The following is an 18,347-nucleotide window of genomic DNA, read 5'->3' on the forward strand; positions in this document are numbered from 1 at the left end:
TGTGTATAATTGTTTTTTTGTGTGAGTGACTTGCCTGCATGTACGTCTGTCCACCAAATGCATGCCTGGTGACCCTTGAAGTCAGAGAGGGCATCTGTTTCCCTGGGTCTAGAGTTACAAACAGTTATGAGCTGCCATGTGGATGCTGGGGATTGAACCCGAGTTAGAACATCCACTGAGCTAACTCTCTAGCCCTTCAGAGAATTTTTTAACATGGTGGTATTTGTATTTTAGAAAGGCCACTGTGGCATCAGGATGTGGTGGTTCACAAACGTAATTTCAGTCAGGACTCAGGAGTCTTTGGCCAAAGGCTCGCCATGAGGTTGAGATCAGCTAATAGACAGTAAGTTCCAAACTAGCTGGTCTACACAACCTTGTCTCAAAAGAAAAAGAAGAAGAGGAATGAGTAGACCCAGGCACAGGTTGGAGGAGGGGACAAAGCAGACATAATTATTATAATTGAATTGAGTATAGCGTCTCACGTTTGTAATCTCAACACTCAGAAGACAGAGGCAGGAAGACCACTGCAAAGTAGGAGGCTAGCCTGGTCTACATAGCAAGTACCAGGCCAGTCAGGGTTACACTGGGAGACCAGAGCTAAAACATACACATCTGACAAGAGGAGAAAGAAATATAATGGGCTTCCACATCCCTTCATCCAAACTCAATGACTAGCAACATTTTGATAAATTGGCTTTATCCTCATTAGTTGTTCATGTCTAAAATATGTGTTCAGAAGAAAATCTCAGGCAAGTGTGATGGCTTATTTGGCAATGATACTTTCTGCCTAGCCTGACAACCTGAGTTTGATCTCCAGACTCACGTGGTAGAAAAAAATAATAACTAAAGTCAGTCTTCAAAATGTAAGCACAGTATCGTAAGAGGCTCAGATGTGTGGGTATGAACAGACATTTCAAAAATTACATTAAGAAACTTAGAAAAAGAAAAAAAAAAACCTGGTATCACACGCCTCTCTGTAATTCCGTCCCCCAGAAAGCAGAAGCAACAAGATCTACTACATAGTAAGTCTAAGGCCAGTCTGGGATACAAGAGCCTCCCCATCTCAGAAAAGGAATGAAAAGATGAAAAGAACAACAAACAAATTAATAAAAAGCATGGAAATTGCAGGACAAATGAAGACGCCAGGGCGAGGAAATTTCTAGAAGCTGGTGAGGCCAAGGATCCAGAAAGAGAAAGGTGCTGTGATATGATGGGAATCCTCTAACAGAGCAGAAACTGTCCTTATCCTGATTCTAATGCCCATGGCGAAGCCAGAGATTCTGCTGGGGGTTGGTCTGTGGTCATCTCAGAGAGTGTAAGAGCACTGAAGCAAGAGCAATCATAAGATGCGCCATTCTTTTCTGACTGCCCACCCTCCCTCCTCAGCAGCACGCGACATTCCAGACCCTCTCACCACCCTTCACTCCCTCCCCTTGCTCCTATCACGAGGTCTCAATCCCCCAGAGTCCTTTCATGTGATACTCAGCTGAGACCCTTCTGCTCATCCCTCCCAGAACATAAGGCCTGGCCTGTATTCAGCCATACCCAGCCCAAGCGCAGAAGGTGGTATCAGCTTGGTCTTATTGAATACCACATTCTTTCTGTCCACTTTAAATCTCCTATCACAAGCTCTTAAGTTATTACCACAGGATCGCCCACGCAGTTTTACTCCTTGGAGGCTCTATTTCAGCTGAGTGTCTTCCAAGGCCTCAGAATCACGGCGGTGCCTTCTGCCCCTTGCGTCAGATAGGAATACTTTCATGCCCAATCCTAAACTTCACAAATAAAACTGATTACGTTTGGAATCCTAGTACTTAGGAGGTAGAAGCCTGAGGTTCAGGAGTTCAAGACCATCCTTGAACAAATGAAAGCAAATGAAACTATGTCCTCACTAAATCGAATAGGACAAGCCTGAAATATTTTGATGTCTCGTGAGAAGGGGAAACCCGGAGCAGGTGTCCAACTGCTAATTGCACTTGCTCTTGCTCACACTCACACACTCACCTTCTATGGCCCCCACAGCCAGCACAGCACTCAGCACCAACAGAGGGAGGCAGCACCTTGGCATATCCATCCTGTTCTTCCCTTCAGCAGCCAAAGGTGCCAGGGTGGTGGGGAGGAGCCCTTTATAGGAAGGGATGCTCATTTGCATAGCCCTTCCTCCTGATTTCAGCCCCTGGAGGTCCAGGGCAGGTTTTCTGCTTTACTGGGGTCACATTCGTCAAGACACACTATCACCCTGGAAACAGTTCATTGGTGGGCAGCCACACTCCACAGACATCAGTCACAATTCAGCAAGAGAGAGTGAAGCCATGAATTGAGTCAAATCCCTTAAGACAGAAACTGCTTTATCCAAAATCAGTCCAAAGGGGCTGGGAGTGTAGATTTTGAGCAATGATTCAACAAAACCAACCAACGAACCACGAATCACTAAAACAGTGAGCCGGGATTAAGCTACAACGACTTTGTTACCTAGCCTAAAAATCCTTTACAATAAGAGCCCTGACTTTCTGAACCGCATGTTGCAGGAGGCCAAAAGCCAGAGGGATGTCTGAGAGTTCGAAGTCAACATGAATTTTTTTTTAAACGCATTCCTGCTGGTCAGGGTTGCATTAAGAGGTACTGTTCAAAAAAGGGATGGGAGAGCAGGAGACACTGCTCAACAGTTAAAAGCATATGCTGCTCTTGGAGAAGATCAGAGTTTGCCCCAACTCCCAAGCCTGACACCTCATAACAGCCTCTATCTTCAGCTCCGGGACGATCTGCTGCTTCTGTGAAAGCCTACACACAGACACATAATTGAAAAAAAAATATAAACATATTAACATATAATATATAAATTATTTATATATTTTTTTAAAAGATTCCCAAGGGCCGGGCGATGGTGGCGCACGCCTTTAATCCCAGCACTCGGGAGGCAGAGGCAGGCGGATCTCTGTGAGTTCGAGACCAGCCTGGTCTACAGAGCTAGTTCCAGGACAGGCTCCAAAGCCACAGAGAAACCCTGTCTCGAAAAACCAAAAAAAAAAAAAAAAAAGATTCCCAAGTTTCTGCTTTTCAAAGGAGGTTCTCTTGACCATTCTTGAATGTGAAAATTGTGAAATCCGAAGACCAGAGACCACACCAGTTCCGGCCTGCGGAACCCGAACCAGGAACTGGAGAAAGTTGCGCGGCCCGCCCTCAGCTCGCCCGCCCACGGCGGGGAATGCTCGGCGGGAGCGAGGGGTCCCGCCCACCCTCATGACGTCGGCCAATCCGAAGGCTGGAAGGCGGAGCCAGGGAAACGCGGGAAGGAGGGGCGGGGCCTCGGTTGGCCGTCTGGAGCGGTGGGGGAGGCGGCAACATTGTTTCAAGTTGGACAAATTGTCAAGGGCTGAGCTTTCCTTGCGTTCCATCCCGAGCTGGGGTTGCAGTGCTCACCTTGGCCCCCCAGGTCCTCCGCCCCGAGTGTCGGGCTCGCTTTCTTCAGGGTTCCCGGGCCCCGCTCCCGGGGGCCTGAGCCGCCTCGCTAGCGCTCCATGGAGAACTTCCAAAAGGTGGAGAAGATCGGAGAGGGCACGTACGGAGTGGTGTACAAAGCCAAGAACAAGTTGACGGGAGAAGTTGTGGCCCTTAAGAAAATCCGGCTCGACACGTGAGTGGCCTCCGGAGCCGGAACTCCTTTCCCGCGACCTCTCGACTGTCCGCCCCCCCCACAACCCCCTACCCCAACAGCCATCGTGACCGGAAGGTAGCAGGGAGGTACTCAAGTGAGGGGTGGGTCGGTGGACGGTAGGCGCTCTCTCGGAGGAGACTGTCGGGGGCTGGAATCCAGAGAAAACTTTCTTCTCGGGTGCGCTTCACCCGGTGTGCTCCCAAATCTGTAAGCAGAGAGACTTGGGAAGAGAAAGTGGGGGGCTGGGGGCCGAGGCAACGTCCAGGAGTGTTCATAGAGTTGGGGGTAGATGGGAACGAGAGAATAGTTCCTTTCTGAATGGAGAGCTCGCCTCACTGCTCCAGCCCCATACGTAGAACCCTGCCCCTCTTTCAAAAGAATGGCAGTTGAGACTCACTGGCCTCTGGGGAGGCTGGGAGCTACTCTCACCCCCCCTCCTCCATAACCTTTCCTCTGCTTCACATTCACCTGGAGGCTCTCCTTACTTTCCACTGGAAAAAGAGGAAACAATGACTTTAAATATGTCTAAAAGCCACACCCTGACTACCCAGGAATTAACTCCTGATAGTACCTTTCCTTTCTGACTTCCTAAGGGGTTTGGGGGATGGTGTCTCCCCGAGAGAGCAATGTTTGTAACCAAATTCTCATCTCTGTTTTCCCAACCTCTCCAAGTGAGACTGAAGGTGTACCCAGTACTGCCATCCGAGAGATCTCTCTACTCAAGGAACTTAACCACCCTAATATTGTCAAGTAAGTTTAGTCTGGGAGATGATCACCAAGATGGTTTCTGTTTGTTTACTCTCTCAACTCCTGGACCTTCTCTTACAGGCTGCTGGATGTCATCCACACAGAGAATAAGCTTTACCTGGTTTTTGAGTTTCTGCACCAGGACCTCAAGAAGTTTATGGATGCCTCTGCTCTTACTGGCATTCCTCTCCCCCTCATCAAGGTAAGCCTCTCCCACCCCAGCTCACATATTCTAGGGGAAGCTAAAGGCAGGTGATTCCGACTGGTGATGATTTCTGTTGTTTTTCCTGTTCATTTTAGTCATCAACCGTAGGACGGACAGAAGAATCAAAATTGAGCTCCTTGGAGCCAACCTAGGTAGCTCAGGCAGATCTGATAACACTCAGATAATGGGATTGAGGGTGGTTGGTGGGTCCCTCTAAAAATATTTCCCAGCAGAATGGAGATGGCACACATATTTTTTAATCCCAGCACTCTGGAGGCAGAGGCAGATGGATCTCTGTGAGTTCCAGGACAGCCAGGGATATACAGTAAAAGCCTGTCTCAAAAAAAAAAAAAAAAATCCACCTGTGATGTGGGAGAAATAACCAGAGCTGATTGGCTGCTGGAACTAACTGATGTATCAGCAGGTACATATTCAGCACATAGTTATTTAACACCTTCAATGTGGTAGGCACAGAGTTGAAAGGGATGCAAAAAGTGAGTAATCTGGTTTTTATCCTTGACAGACTAAAAATCTAATGAAAGAAATAGCTATTAATAGTGTGGTTAGGGCTGGAGAGATGGCTCAGCGGTTAGGAGCACTGTCTGCTCTTCCAAAGGTCCTGAGTTCAATTCCCGGCAACCACATGGTGGCTCACAACCATCTGTGATGAGGTCTGGTGTTCTCTTCTGGCCTGCAGGCATACACAGAGACAGAATATTGTATACATAATAAATAAATAAATAAATATTTAAAAAAATAATAGTGTGGTTATGTTGTAGTTATATGTGTTGGCTCCTGCTTATAATTCTGGCACTCAGGAGACTGGGGCAGGAGGATGTCTGTAAGTACAAGGACAGCTTAGGCTACATAATTCCAGGCAAGGAAGACACTTAAAAAACAAACAGAGTCGACACGATAACTCAGCAGGTAAAGGCGCCTGCCTCCAAGTCTGACGACCTGAACTCCATTCCCAGGTCCTACACGGTGCAAGAAAACCAACTCTTGCAAGTTGTTCTTTGACTTCCTCGTATGCACGATGGCGTGTTCCCCCCATAAATAAATCAGTAAAAATGTAATCTAGAGAATTAAATAAACTCCCCCAAATACATAGTGGCGTTATCATTAAAGTTAAGGCTTTGTTGCATCTCGAGGGCAAAGAGCAAGTTGTATCTGTTCACCGTGGTGACTGAACAAACCTCCCTCTCTCCTTTGTCAGAGCTATCTGTTCCAGCTGCTCCAGGGCCTAGCATTCTGCCATTCTCACCGGGTCCTGCACCGAGACCTCAAGCCCCAGAACCTGCTTATCAATGCAGAGGGGTCCATCAAGTTGGCCGACTTTGGACTAGCAAGAGCCTTTGGAGTCCCTGTTCGTACTTACACTCATGAGGTGAGTCCTTCCATGGTTTTCTTCTAAGGATCTTGGGAGATGCTTATAACAGAATTCACAGATTAGCAAAACCCAGGATGGAAGTTCCTGGGTAATGGAATCTCTAACAACCCAAAGAGCTTCACTTATATATTTAAAGTGTATGAGTTTTGCTTGCATGTGTGTCTGTACCGCATGCCTGCCCGGTGCTCACAGAGACCAGAAGAAAGTGTCTGGTCCCCGGGAACTGTTGTTATAGATTGTTGTGAGCTGCCATATGGGTGCTGGAATTGAACCTGGGTCCTCTGCACAAAGAAGTATTCTTAACTGCTGAACCAGCTTTCTAGCCCTTAACCAAAGGGTCTTAGAATATGTGCTAAATTCATACTACGAGGTTACCTGGACTTAGATACTAAGCCAGAAAAGCAGGTTGGCATACCATTTAAATGTCTCAGAGAGATCCGCCTGCCTTTGCCTCCTGAGTACTGGGATTAAAGGCATATACCACCACCGCCTGGTTATATACACATTACTAAAGTTTAAAAAAAATTCCTTTTATTTTTTTTTATTTTATTTTACTTTTTGGTTTTTCGAGACAGGGTTTCTCTGTGGCTTTGGAGCCTGTCCTGCAACTAGCTTTTTTTTTGGTTTTTCGAGAAAAAATTCCTTTTAAAAAAGAGCGGCTGGAAGGTAGCAGGGTTTTGTGGAGAGAGGTCTGTGACCGTATTGTTCCCTTGCTCCCCAGGTGGTGACCCTGTGGTACCGAGCACCTGAAATCCTTCTAGGCTGCAAGTACTACTCCACAGCTGTGGACATCTGGAGCCTGGGCTGCATCTTCGCTGAGATGGTATGGAGGCTTGCCAGGTTCTATCCAGCCCACCCTTGCCCACAACCAGGAACAAAACTCTTTTCTTGGCCTAACTATGGCCCTTTATCACAGTGTTCTCTCAAGTGCCAGCACCAGAGAGGGAGCTGCCCTGATACCAACCACAGTTTTAGAATATCCCTAAATAGATTTAGCTATCTAGTATATCTCTTATCCCCAGAAGGGGCTCAGTCAATTCTGTACCCAGCAGCTGTTTCATTTTATTTTTTTGTTTCTGCTGTTTTGTTTTGAGATCGTCTCACTGTGTAGCCACGGCGGGCTTTACATTTTGATCTGCTTCAGCTCCGCTTGCCGCCATTACCAGCTAGCCCCTGGGACTGAGCTGACAGGACAGGCATGAGCCACCATGCTGGCCCCACTTGTTCAGCTGTTTCAGCTTTAATCCTCAAATATTTGGAAGAATGGATTCCATTTAGTGCAACAGGTGGCCCACAGGCCACATGCTTCCAATGATAGTTACGAATGTGGCCTCAGCACGCAATCATAAACTTATTTAAAGCAGAGCGTGGTTTTGTTTCCGTGGTGATGGGGTATTTTTGTTGTTTTGTTTTGTGTTCTGATTTATTTATTTATTTATTTTTGCATCCCGACCAAAGTTTCTCCTCCCTCCCCTCCTCCCAATTCTGCCCCTTGTTTGTTTGTTTAAAAAAACTTGGTTTTATGGTATTTAAGCTTGAGCTTTGTCGCAATGTCAAAAGTTTGGACAAGTCTGGTTTTTGTCATTTAATTTATACACCTGTCCTTGGAAACGAGGAACGTAGTAAAACTGAGTGCATCTATCATTTTTGTGGACTTGGTCGTGCCCTGCCCCCTCTACCTCTGGCTTTCCAGATTGAAAGCCCTTGAAGCCTAGCTTCCTGTGGGAGCTCCCATCCCATTTAATGCAACAGTGGATCAGCAGATTAATATTTTTTTTGGTCTTTTACCTGGGTTGAAACTGGGGCCTTGGAGACCATTAGCCTAGATATAGATAATACATATAGAATGTGAATTTATCCACCAGTACCTTACAATTGCCCATATTCCTCTCTCAATTCATCAAAAAATATTTGTTAAGCACCTAGTGTGTACCCAGCACCATGCTAAGTGCTGTGGGGAGCACAGAAGAAATGGAAGACACAGTCTCTGCCCGCTGTGCTCCTATCTAGAAGTGGCTGCATCACAAGGAGGGGGGATGACCGCAGTGTCTACCCCATACCCCGTGAGTGGCTTGGGATCCCTTTGCTACATATCAGTGGCACCCCAGACATTCACCCCCTCCCAGCCCCACCCAGCCTTGGGGATCTACAAAGCCATGGTTGGGGGAAGGAAGGAGGGGGCGAGGAGACGGATGAAGGGACTTCATTGTCTCAAGCTCTGTATGACCGACCCCATGCAAAGCCCCAGGGAGGGGAGTCATGGGGCCCTGATGACCTTCCAGTGCCTGTGGGAACCTCTGTACAAGGAGTAGTGTTGACTGACGTCAAGTGGGTCTTGGCCTTTCCTCTTTCCCCATTTTCAGGTGACCCGACGGGCCCTGTTTCCTGGAGATTCTGAGATTGATCAACTCTTCCGGATCTTTCGGACTCTGGGGACCCCAGATGAGGTGGTTTGGCCAGGAGTTACTTCTATGCCTGATTATAAGCCTAGTTTCCCCAAGTGGGCTCGGCAAGATTTTAGCAAAGTTGTGCCTCCCCTAGATGAAGATGGACGGAGTTTGTTATCGGTAAGAGCCCAGAGTTGCCTGTATCACCCCCCCCCCCCCCCCCTCCCATTCCCCGGAGAAGAGAAGCGGAGAAGAGAAGCTGAGCTCCTGAACTCCGTTAGAATTCCCCTAGTCCGTGATTCCTCTCCTCCTCAGTAGGCTGGCTCAGACGTGGGAGGAGGAAAATGAGAGCTGGGTAAAGATGCCGGTTTCCAGGCCTCTGAGTCCCCCTGAAGTCAGACTCAGACTGTCTTTCTCCCTCCAGCAAATGCTGCACTATGACCCCAACAAGAGGATTTCCGCCAAAGCAGCCCTGGCTCACCCCTTCTTCCAAGATGTGACTAAGCCAGTACCCCACCTGCGGCTGTGATGTAACTTCCCAAAGCCCTCTTCACCCTTGGTCTGATTTGACTCTGGGCCTTTTGGACACAGGTCAGCCTTCTTCTCTTCTCTGGCTGTCTTAACACTCACACTTTCTCTTGACCAGCCCGTGCTGGGGAATTCAGAAGTGCAGGGAAAGATGATGAGGTGGAAGGAAAAAGTTTTGGTATTAGATGCACTTAACCCAGCTTCCACTACCTTCTCCTTCTTCATTCCTGAGGAGGATTGGTATTCAAAACAAAACAAAACTGACCATTCCCTGCCCTCCCCCAATGTCAAGTTTTGTCATCCCAATCTTAGACTATCTCATAATTATTATGTCCCATATTTAGGAAAACAGCCCAGACCTCCTGTTTTGTAAAGGCCAACTGATAAGCAGAAATCTAAGTTTGGGACATTTCAAAACCAAGCAAAAGGGGTCTGTTGTGATGAATTAGATTTAAAAAATAGATCCAAACAGTTTATACCTTAGCTTTAGTGTTTGGCCTTACCTGACAATCAAGGAGGCCCAGCTGGAGAAGCAGAAATGTTTCCCTTGAGTGCTTCGCCTACCTTCTGCAGGCAAGAAGAGTCAGGAGGGGACGGGGATCGGTGTGTCACCGTGGGTCACAGGGCAAGGTGAAAGACGCTGGGATCTTTCCTGTTAGCAATTTTCTTGTTTTCTGGTGCTGATGACTGAGCCCAAGACCTTTTCCTCACTAAGCAAATGCACCACCAATGAGCCAGATTTCTAGCTCTCTTTTTGGAATTTGAGTTCTTCAGTTGTCAGAGGTCCCTGTTGCCATCGTCTTCCGAGAGTCACCCCTCACTCCATAGTGGAAGAGAGGCTTTAGATGTCATTTTGAATTGCTAGTACTTCTTAAAGGCTGTGACCTGGTCAGGTCATTGGGGGAAATTTTCTATAAAAAGAGTTAACAATTATATTTATATTTCAAGTTATAGTAGTTTGAATATTTTAGTGTTTTTTTTTTTTTTTTTGTCAGTGTGGATGGATTTGTTACCATGTGCACTTTGGAATTTTGTAATTCAATTGTTCAAAGAAAATATTTCTTTTATGATCTCCCTCCACCTACCCCTTGCCCTCCAGTGTTCTGTTAATATTATTTGTAATTTAGTTTGTAATTCATTAAAAGAGAATATTCTCAGTTGTATAGTGAATCTCTTTCATATTTTGTCATTTGTTTATTTCCTGGAAGAATGGTGTGGGGGACACCCTGGATATGAGTGGTGATTTCAGAGCCCTCTTCCTGATGGCTGTGTACGCAGAACATCCTCCCATGCCTTTGCAGTGGGATGGTTGTAAGGGTGAGCAAACTGGGTGTTGTCCCCACTTGACGGGTAAGGACACTGAAGCTTCCTTCCTACTCTTTCCTGCCAACCAGACAGCCTGTGCTTTTCCCTGCTCACGCATTCAGGTGAATAGTTGCTAACTCTGGGCAGCACCCTGACTGAGTGGCCTTCAGGAGGACTCACCTCAACACCCCGTTTCTCTGTAAGCTTTTACTATTTGTGTAGGGTTTGTTGGTTTTGAAATTACGTGGGCGTGAGTAGGTATGTAGACGGGAGTGTCACGTGCTTGCAGAGGCCAGGAGAGGACACTGGGTCTCCTAGAGCTAGCGACAGGCAGTTGTGAGCCTTGTGGAGTGAGTACTGGGAGCAGCCCTTGGTTTTCTGCAAGAGTGGCATTTGCGGAGCCATTCCTATAGCCTAGCCTGTCTGAGGCCCGAGTTTCAATCCTCTGTACCACAAAATATCCTCAGCCAAGTTGTCCAGCTATTTTATTCATGTTTACATACAATTCAGAAAATATCAATGCTATGAAAATTTAGGTTTAAAGTGTCTTCAGACTACCACTTTTTTTAATCGTAAAACCATAAAAAACAAAAGGCAGTCCACCCAAAAATTCCTGTTCTTTAATGCTTCACTAGAACGAATTGAGGAGAGAAGTTTCCCTGGTTTCAGGCCTTGGGGAGGTAGGCTGGCTTTCTCAATTGACATAGAAGGCGGGACACTGGAATAAGCCCCGCCCAAGTCCAGGCCAAGGGAGGGAGAGGTTAATACCGGTCTCCTGTTTGTTTTGTTATTTAGACACAGTCTCACTACGTAGTTTTGAACTCACTGTGTAGACCAGGCTAGCCTGGAACTCATGAAAACTGCTAGGGTTAAAGGCATGGGCCACTAAGGCCAGTTTTTTGGGGGGTTTTCGGGTTTTTTTCCTTTTTTTTTTTTTTTTTTTGGTTTTTCGAGACATGGTTTCTCTGTGGCTTTGGAGCCTGTCCTGGAACTCCCTTGGTAGACCAGGCTGGTCTCGAACTCACAGAGATCCGCCTGCCTCTGCCTCCCAAGTGCTGGGATTAAAGGCGTGCGCCACCACCGCCCGGCTTCCTCTTTCTCTTAAACTGAGACCTTGTCTCAAGGAGCCCAAGCTAGCCTTAGACCCCCTAGATGACCTAGAACTCCTCATCCTGCCTCCACCTCCCAAAACTGGGATTCGACTGCGTGCGAAACCACACCCGGCCGAAAGCCTTCCTAGGGCTTCTTTCGCGCTCGCTTTGCCTGTCACTCAAATTCGGAAGTTCCCTGGCACTGGTTAAGATTTCCTTCTGACCCGCCTCCTTCACTCACCTGATTAGATATTTACGAGTCAAAAGGCGGGGGAAGGGTTTCACGGGTGTCGAGGTTTTATTGGCTGGCACAGATGCCTGTCAATGCTATACCGCCCTCTTTCTCAGGCTCCCTCTCTTTAATGGTTCCTCATCCCGTCCATCTTCAGGGCTTCTCGACTAGGTATTGGCCTGCGGCCCCGCCAGTCAAGTCTCTCACTGTACTGGTTGGTGACAGCCCCCAAAGCCCGCCTTTCTCCAGAAGATTGGCGGATGGGCGCGCATATAGGCCACCTTCCCCAGGAGGCGGGCGGTGTTGTGATTGGCTGGGAGCCCTCGCCTGGCGAGGAGGAGGCGGAGGAGAAGGGGGCAGTAGGTTTGGTTGAGCAGCCTCTGTTTGTCTGTTCCACACAGGCTCGGGCCCGACGGGGGAGACGGAGCCCCAGGTACCGAGCTGATGGAGCCCACAAGGGCAGAGGTCCGGAGAGGAGCGCAGCCTGGCCGGCGGCAGAGGCGACTCGGGCCTGGGCCAGGGCTAGCCAGGCCCCTGGAGAGGGCAGCAGGGGCCGCCCCGGCAGGCCTAGGGGGGGCGCTGAGGAGGTGATCGGCGGGGCTGGAGCCGAGCCTCCGCTCGGGGAGGCGGCTGGCTTCTGGCTGCGGCCGCTCGGGGGGACGGGCGTGGGGACCGGAGCCGGGGAGGACCAGGGCCAGCCTTGGTGCTCTGAGCTCCGCGGTGTGGAGGAAGGAACTGGGTCGGGGACCCGGCAGCTAGGGAGGGGAAGCCCATTTGGCAGGAGGTGTGGAGGGGTCAGTGCTACGCCCAGCCCCGAGGGTAGCTGAGGCTGGGTCCCCAGAGACGGCCGGTGTCGGGGCTTCTTAGCTGAGCGAGAGGCGATCTTTTCAGGAAAAGTGGCTGTTGAAAAGGGAACTGAGCGGCTCCGGTGTTGCCGAGAGGGATCCGGTCGCAGTGAAGGAAGATTGTCAGTAAATGAAGAATGCATTACTGAGCTAGAACGGCAAAGTAAGGAAGTAGAAGCAGGGCCTGGTATCAGTTATGGGAACTTCTGGAATGATGGTGAGGAGAGGCCCTGAATCTTGGAGTTCCTTATTCCTTACTCTTTTGTTCTTTTAGCGTTTGGATGTGATGATTTGAAGTTTGGGGGTACTTCAGGAGTAGGGATGAAGACAGGTAAAAGCCTGTTCTCCTTGGCTCCTAGTAGCTCCAGGTTCACCTCCCCCCCCAACTTTGGTTTGCCCTGGCCCCATAACTGGTCTTTACTGCATCTGCTGTCTTTTTGGTTTGTTAGGTTGGATGTACTGTGAAAGAACTAAGAATCTGGGGGTGCTTTGCCCAGTCTTTCCCACTTCAGAATGTGGTCTGTGATGACTACTCTCAACTTCGACCTAGAATCGGGGACTCTGTCATCTGCGTGAAAAGGGGTTTGTGATCTCCAGGCACTAGAAAAATGGACCATGTTTGTTGAAACTTCTTTGAAGTTTCTGTGAAATGCTGGGCATTTTCTAGAGTTAATGGAGGTCTCCAGGCCTGGAACTGTGAGGTGATATCCCTACGGGGATTTGGGGGAAGAGTTGAGAAGCTCCCTCCCAGAAAGTTGGCATCGGAGCTTTTGCTTTGTCCACCTCTTCAGGGGGAACTGTTGTGTGACTAACTAGTGAGGGCAAACCCTGAGGTAGTTAAGAAAGGATTATAGAAAATGAAGATGACTTTAAAATTGTGTGTGTGTGTGTGTGTGTGTGTGTGTGTGTGTGTGGAGAGAGAGAGAGGGAAGGAGGGAGGGGTCTACCAACCTGTCAGTTTTCCATATATCATCGGACCCTGTTGGTTTCTCCTTAGGGTCTTACCTCCTCTTTCCTTCCTATACTAATGCTATTTATCACTGCACATCTTTTTATTTTTATGTGTGTGTGTGCGCACATATATACACATACATATATATGGATATACACACATATATACACCTGCATATATATGTGTGTGTGTGTGTGTGTATATGTATATATATATAGAGAGAGAGAGAGAGAGAGAGATTTAATTTTATGTGTATGTATGTGTACCAGAGTGTGTATGAACACCACATGTGTGCAGGAGCCCTCAGAGGTCAGAAAAGGTATTGGATCCCCTAGAACTGAGTTATGGACAACTGTGAGCTGCCATGTGAGTGCTGGGAACTGAGGTCGCAGGTTCTCTGCAAGAGCAGCCAGTGCCCTTAACCACTGAGCCATCTCTCTAGCTTGTATCACTACATTTCTTTTTTTTTTGGTTTTTTTTCGAGACAGGGTTTCTCTGTGGCTTTGGAGCCTGTCCTGGAACTCCCTTGGTAGACCAGGCTGGCCTCGAACTCACAGAGATCTGCCTGCCTCTGCCTCCCAAGTGCTGGGATTACAGGCATGCGCCACCACCGCCCGGCATCACTACATTTCTTAATTACCAAAGTAATATATACATATTTCAAAATGTTTAAGCTCTACAGAAATATGTGAAATCTGAATCTTTGCACACTTAGCTTATTTCATTGAGGGCAGTTAGAGATATTAAATAAGACTGATCGTCCCATTGAGCGATGTACACCAAAGACAGGGTTCTTCATGTTCTCCCTAAATTCTCTTCTCTCATTCTTTCCACAGTGTTCTCCTTTTGGATGATAACTCTGTTATTTATTGTGTTTCTTCTGCAGCTCATCTTGTCTTCTATCAAATTCAGAACAACGTAGAGTTGTCCTCTGGGTTATCATTTGCCTTCTTCAGTGCATGCACAGTTGTTCACTGGGTGGCCTGAAAACTGCCCAGATACATGAGCAACACTTTTTTATGGGCAGGAAAGCAACATTCGTGGAAAGAGTTTTGTTGGGGACGGTTATTAGCATCTCTGCTTGTGTGAGAACTGAACCCCTCAGATGGTCACAGCACTGGGCTGTCTCTCCCTTGTCTCAGAGGGATGGTGATGGTTTAAGTCAAGGGTCCAAACAATGTGTTTGGAGAAGAGGGCTTTTTCTTGTTGCTCTTGAAATCATGTCCTGTATCTTCTCTTACTTTGCTTTAGCATAGAGATTACTCCTTTGTGGTTTCCTTGTCAGTGTGTGTTGATCGAAGTTTGCTTGCTTCCAGATCCTAAGGCATTTCGGGTGGGAAGGGGTCAGTGGTGTAGATGCCTCATATGCGTGAAGCCAAATGTAACTGCAGTGTGGAGCAGTGGACAGTAAGGACGTGCCGTGGCTGTCTGGGAGGGAGGGTGCTCTGAAGCCACACATGATATCCTACCTCCCAAGAATATCTCAGGAGAGATTCAGCCATTCACTGAACAGTAACTGAAGTGAAAAAGGAGTCTCCCAGACGGGAAAGGTTGATTTCTGGGCTAGAATGTAGTTTTTGTTTAAGGGGTTGTGGGTACATGGCTGTATGGTGGTATGACTTTTGTTCCTAAATTTGTTTCTCAGGGCCACGGATAAACACAGGTATACTGACTCAAAACTTTAAAAAAAAAAAAAAAAAGGAGAGAGCTTTGTTTTTAGGCACTAGGAGTTGCTTCAGTGTTATAAAGACACACTGGGTGTGATTAGGCCTGTGAGACAGGAAAAGCAGTTAGCCCATGAGAATTACAACAGTACACCTTGCAGGTGGGGTTCCTCTATCCTAAGAAGAGCACTGTTTTTGAAGCCTGCCTGCAGTCCCTAAGCTGAGCTACGGTCTCTTCGGGTGGCACTGAGGGTTGGGAAGGATCACTTTGCCCTTGATTTCAGGAGTACTTATGAACAACTACTACTGCTCTGAAGATTTATGGTGACATAAATTTTTTTAAATCTGACTTTTTGAGAAGTTAGTGGTTTAGCAGAGCAAATGGATTGTAACTCGATGTGATGGAAACGCAGTATTGCTGGCTGCGAGATAGCTCCACAAGAAAGGGCATTTGTCCCAGGACCCACGCTATGGAAGGAGAACACACAACTCCCAGAAGTCGTCCTCTGACCTCCACAAATGTCCTGTGACATTCAAGCACACACACACACACGTGCACACATATACAACAAATGTTTAAAAGATTTTTAATGAAATACAATTGTATCTTCCTTTTAAAAATATGTGTAAATATATTATTAGATACATATTTATAATGTGTACATGCTATATTACCATATGCACACGTGTGTGTATGTGTTTGAACAGTAAAGAGTTAGTATAGTAAAATACAGCATGTTAACCATGCTGTACCACTGAGCTATATTTCCAGCTCTTGCCTTTACTTAGTTAAAATTTTTTAAACTTTTTGCTTTGAGATAAGTTGCCCACACTGGTTTTGAATTTACTGCCTAGGGAAGCCTAACTTTTTTAGAAATTCACCTATTTTTATTTTATGTGTATGGGTCTTTTACCTACGTGTACGTATGTTTACTACAAGCCTACCTGGTGCCTCTGAAGGACAAAACAGCTTATATCCCTTATAATTGGAGTTATAGTTGTAATAACCCAAGTTCTGCAAAAGGCAGTGGTGCTAATGCTTAGCCATCTCTTCAGCCCTCAGTCTTGGTCTAAATTAGCCTTTCTTCTTTCTTTCTTGGTTTTTTAAGACAGGGTTTTTCTGTGTAACAGAGAAACAGCCCTAGCTCCCCTGGAACTCACTTTGTGGACCAGGCTGGCCTCAAACTCACAGAGATCTACCGCCTCTGCCTTCTGAGTGCCAGGATTAAAGGTGTGCGCCACCACTGCCCAGCTCTTAGCTCTTCCTTGGGACTCTAGAGCAATGAAGAATTTTGCTGTAGTCAGAAGATAATTACACAGGGCTGGAGAGATGGCTCAGAGGTTAAGAGCATTGCCTGCTCTTCCAAAGGTCCTGAGTTCAGTTCCCAGCAACCACATGGTGGCTCACAACCATCTGTAGAGGGGTCTGGTGCCCTCTTCTGGCCTGCAGGCATACACACAGACAGAATATTGTATACATAATAAATAAATAAATATTTTTTAAAAAAGATAATTACACAGTGTCACTGGTGACATTTATACTCAACCCTGTAAGTTAGGTGTTTGCTAGGCAGACAAATTAAGGAATGGCATTCCAATCTTTCCCAGGTCAATAATAGGGAGTTAGTACTACCATGCTGATAAGCGATAAGCATGCTTTTTGCCTTTTGGACAAGTACAAGGGGGAGGCTGGAGGAGGTAGAACTCTTGAGCAGTGACTCACTGGATAATGTTGACCCAGCAGAATTAAAGAGCTCAGCTGAGTAGTGCAAATCTCAGCTCAAGATTTTGGTGATTTGGGTCTGAACCAAGTTGGAAGAGAAATGAGGGTATCTGTTGGCTTCTGTTCCATCATCTTTTAGAAAAGCTCACACTGACCCCAGAGATCACCAGCTCCTACAGATTGCCACAGTTTCCCCTTTGCCAACTATCCAGGCAGGGCTTGGTCAAGATCCGGTAACACAGGAGTAGTTCTCGTCCTATAGGAAGAGTGTGAGACCAGATCCTAGGGAAAGCCTGCTTTCCTAACTTGTTTTGAGTTTCATTGAGACAGAAGCTTTATCCAGTGTACACTAATATTTGTATTTTGGTACCCTCTCCAAAGTTAAGCATTTCCTGATTCCTTAAGAAGTACAGTGGAGGCATTAGGGAGATAGCTCAGTGGGAAGCATGCTTTTGAAGACTTGATTTTGGTCCCTAACACCCATGTAAAAACAAAAACAAAACTGGAATACAGTTGTAATCCCAGCACTAGAGGGGTATAGAGATGGCAGGTTCCTGAGGCTCACTGGCTATCCATCCAGCCTAGCCTAATTGGTAAGCCAGTGAGAAACCGTGTTTCAAAAGGCCAATTGACAGTGCTGGAGAGACATCTCAGATTGTCCTCTGTTACCATATGCATGCATGTGTACAGGTACAGTAGAGCTGCCATGGAGGTGACTTTAATCCCAGCACTTGGAAGGCCGAGACAAGCAAGTCTAAGTTTGAAGCCAGCTGGTTCTACAAAGTGATTTCCAGGTCAGCCAAAGCCAAAGAGAAAGCCTGTCTTCAACAACAACAACAGAAAGTTCAGTAGAGCTGGGTGGGTGATTTGCATCTATAATCCCAGGATCTGGGCAGCTGGGACAGGATGATAACAAGAGTAAGACTGTCCTGTCTCCAAAATGTTTAAAACAAGATAGAGTGGAGGAGGCTGAGTGTGGCGGCACATCTGTATCCCGGCACATAGAGGAGGCTGAGTGTGGCGGCACATCTCTATCCCGGCACATAGAGGAGGCTGAGTGTGGTGGCACATCTCTATCCCGGCACATAGAAGGCAGAGACCCGTGCGTGTTTTGCTGGTGTTCTTCCAGACAGAGTTTCTCTATAACCCTGGCTGTCCTGCTCTGTAGACCATACTGACTTCAAACTCAGAGATGAGTTCTGCCTGCCTCTGCCTCCCGAGTGCTGGAGTTAAAGGTGTGCGCCACCACCACCCGGCCTGGCTGACTATACTTAATACCTGATAAATTGACTAATTTTATGAGCCTCAATCTCCTTACTTGCAAAGTGGAGATAGACTATCTGATGTATGGATTGGCTCTGACCTGTGTGACTGACTTACAGGGCTGGTATTTTGGACTGAGCAGAGTATGGTGGCCATGTACCAGGAACTCTTGTTTCCTGGTGGTTTTGTCCCTGAGTGCTGGGATTAACTGCTTGACCCAGGAGGCCCTGCTCAATTGCACTGAAAGTGAAAGGGAAGAATGGCCTCAGGCTTGAAGGTGATAAAGATAACACCTGCTGCTGTGCTTTGGCTTACTTTTTGCCTTGAGACCTTGAGAGCTTGTTTGGAGGTCCTAGCAGG

General features: G+C 47.2%; 3 protein-coding genes across 8 annotated transcripts in view; 2 read left to right on the forward strand and 1 right to left on the reverse strand.

Moving 5' to 3' along the window:
• The window catches only part of Pmel (premelanosome protein), a 10,851-nt gene extending 8,777 nt beyond the window's left edge, over positions 1–2,074 (reverse strand). For all 5 annotated transcript variants that reach the window (XM_005371169.1, XM_026778011.1, XM_026778010.1 and 2 more), the window contains exon 1: positions 2,005–2,074. In XM_005371169.1, the coding sequence (XP_005371226.1) occupies positions 2,005–2,074 (70 nt within the window). The remainder of the gene's footprint in view (positions 1–2,004) is intronic.
• Positions 2,075–3,321: 1,247 nt separating this feature from the next.
• Cdk2 (cyclin dependent kinase 2) lies at positions 3,322–10,034 on the forward strand. Of its 2 annotated transcripts, XM_005371170.3 has the most exons (8): positions 3,322–3,634; positions 4,328–4,405; positions 4,484–4,604; positions 5,824–5,994; positions 6,719–6,820; positions 7,917–8,060; positions 8,361–8,564; positions 8,809–10,034. In XM_005371170.3, the coding sequence occupies exons 1-8, from the start codon at positions 3,519–3,521 to the stop codon at positions 8,911–8,913; spliced, it is 1,041 nt and encodes a 346-aa protein (XP_005371227.1). In that variant the 5' UTR covers positions 3,322–3,518; the 3' UTR covers positions 8,914–10,034. The 2 variants fall into 2 exon arrangements, with proteins under 2 accessions (XP_005371227.1, XP_005371228.1); XM_005371171.3 differs by lacking the exon at positions 7,917–8,060.
• Positions 10,035–11,887: 1,853 nt separating this feature from the next.
• Rab5b (RAB5B, member RAS oncogene family) overlaps positions 11,888–18,347 on the forward strand; it is a 21,795-nt gene continuing 15,335 nt past the window's right edge. Inside the window, exon 1 of the mRNA XM_013355153.2 lies at positions 11,888–11,973. The gene's annotated coding sequence lies outside the window, so the exon portion shown is untranslated. The remainder of the gene's footprint in view (positions 11,974–18,347) is intronic.

The sequence above is a fragment of the Microtus ochrogaster genome, unplaced genomic scaffold, assembly GCF_000317375.1.
Source record: "Microtus ochrogaster isolate Prairie Vole_2 unplaced genomic scaffold, MicOch1.0 UNK99, whole genome shotgun sequence".
NCBI lineage: Eukaryota > Metazoa > Chordata > Mammalia > Rodentia > Cricetidae > Microtus > Microtus ochrogaster.

Excerpts from the sequence above, each read along its gene's own strand:
- Cdk2 (XM_005371170.3), top strand. The coding sequence starts at position 3,519 with ATGGAGAACTTCCAAAAGGTGGAGAAGATCGGAGAGGGCACGTACGGA. Across the intron at positions 5,995-6,718 it reads TTCGTACTTACACTCATGAG|GTGGTGACCCTGTGGTACCG; the intron begins GTGAGTCCTTCC and ends CTTGCTCCCCAG. Across the intron at positions 6,821-7,916 it reads GCTGCATCTTCGCTGAGATG|CACCTAGTGTGTACCCAGCA; the intron begins GTATGGAGGCTT and ends ATATTTGTTAAG.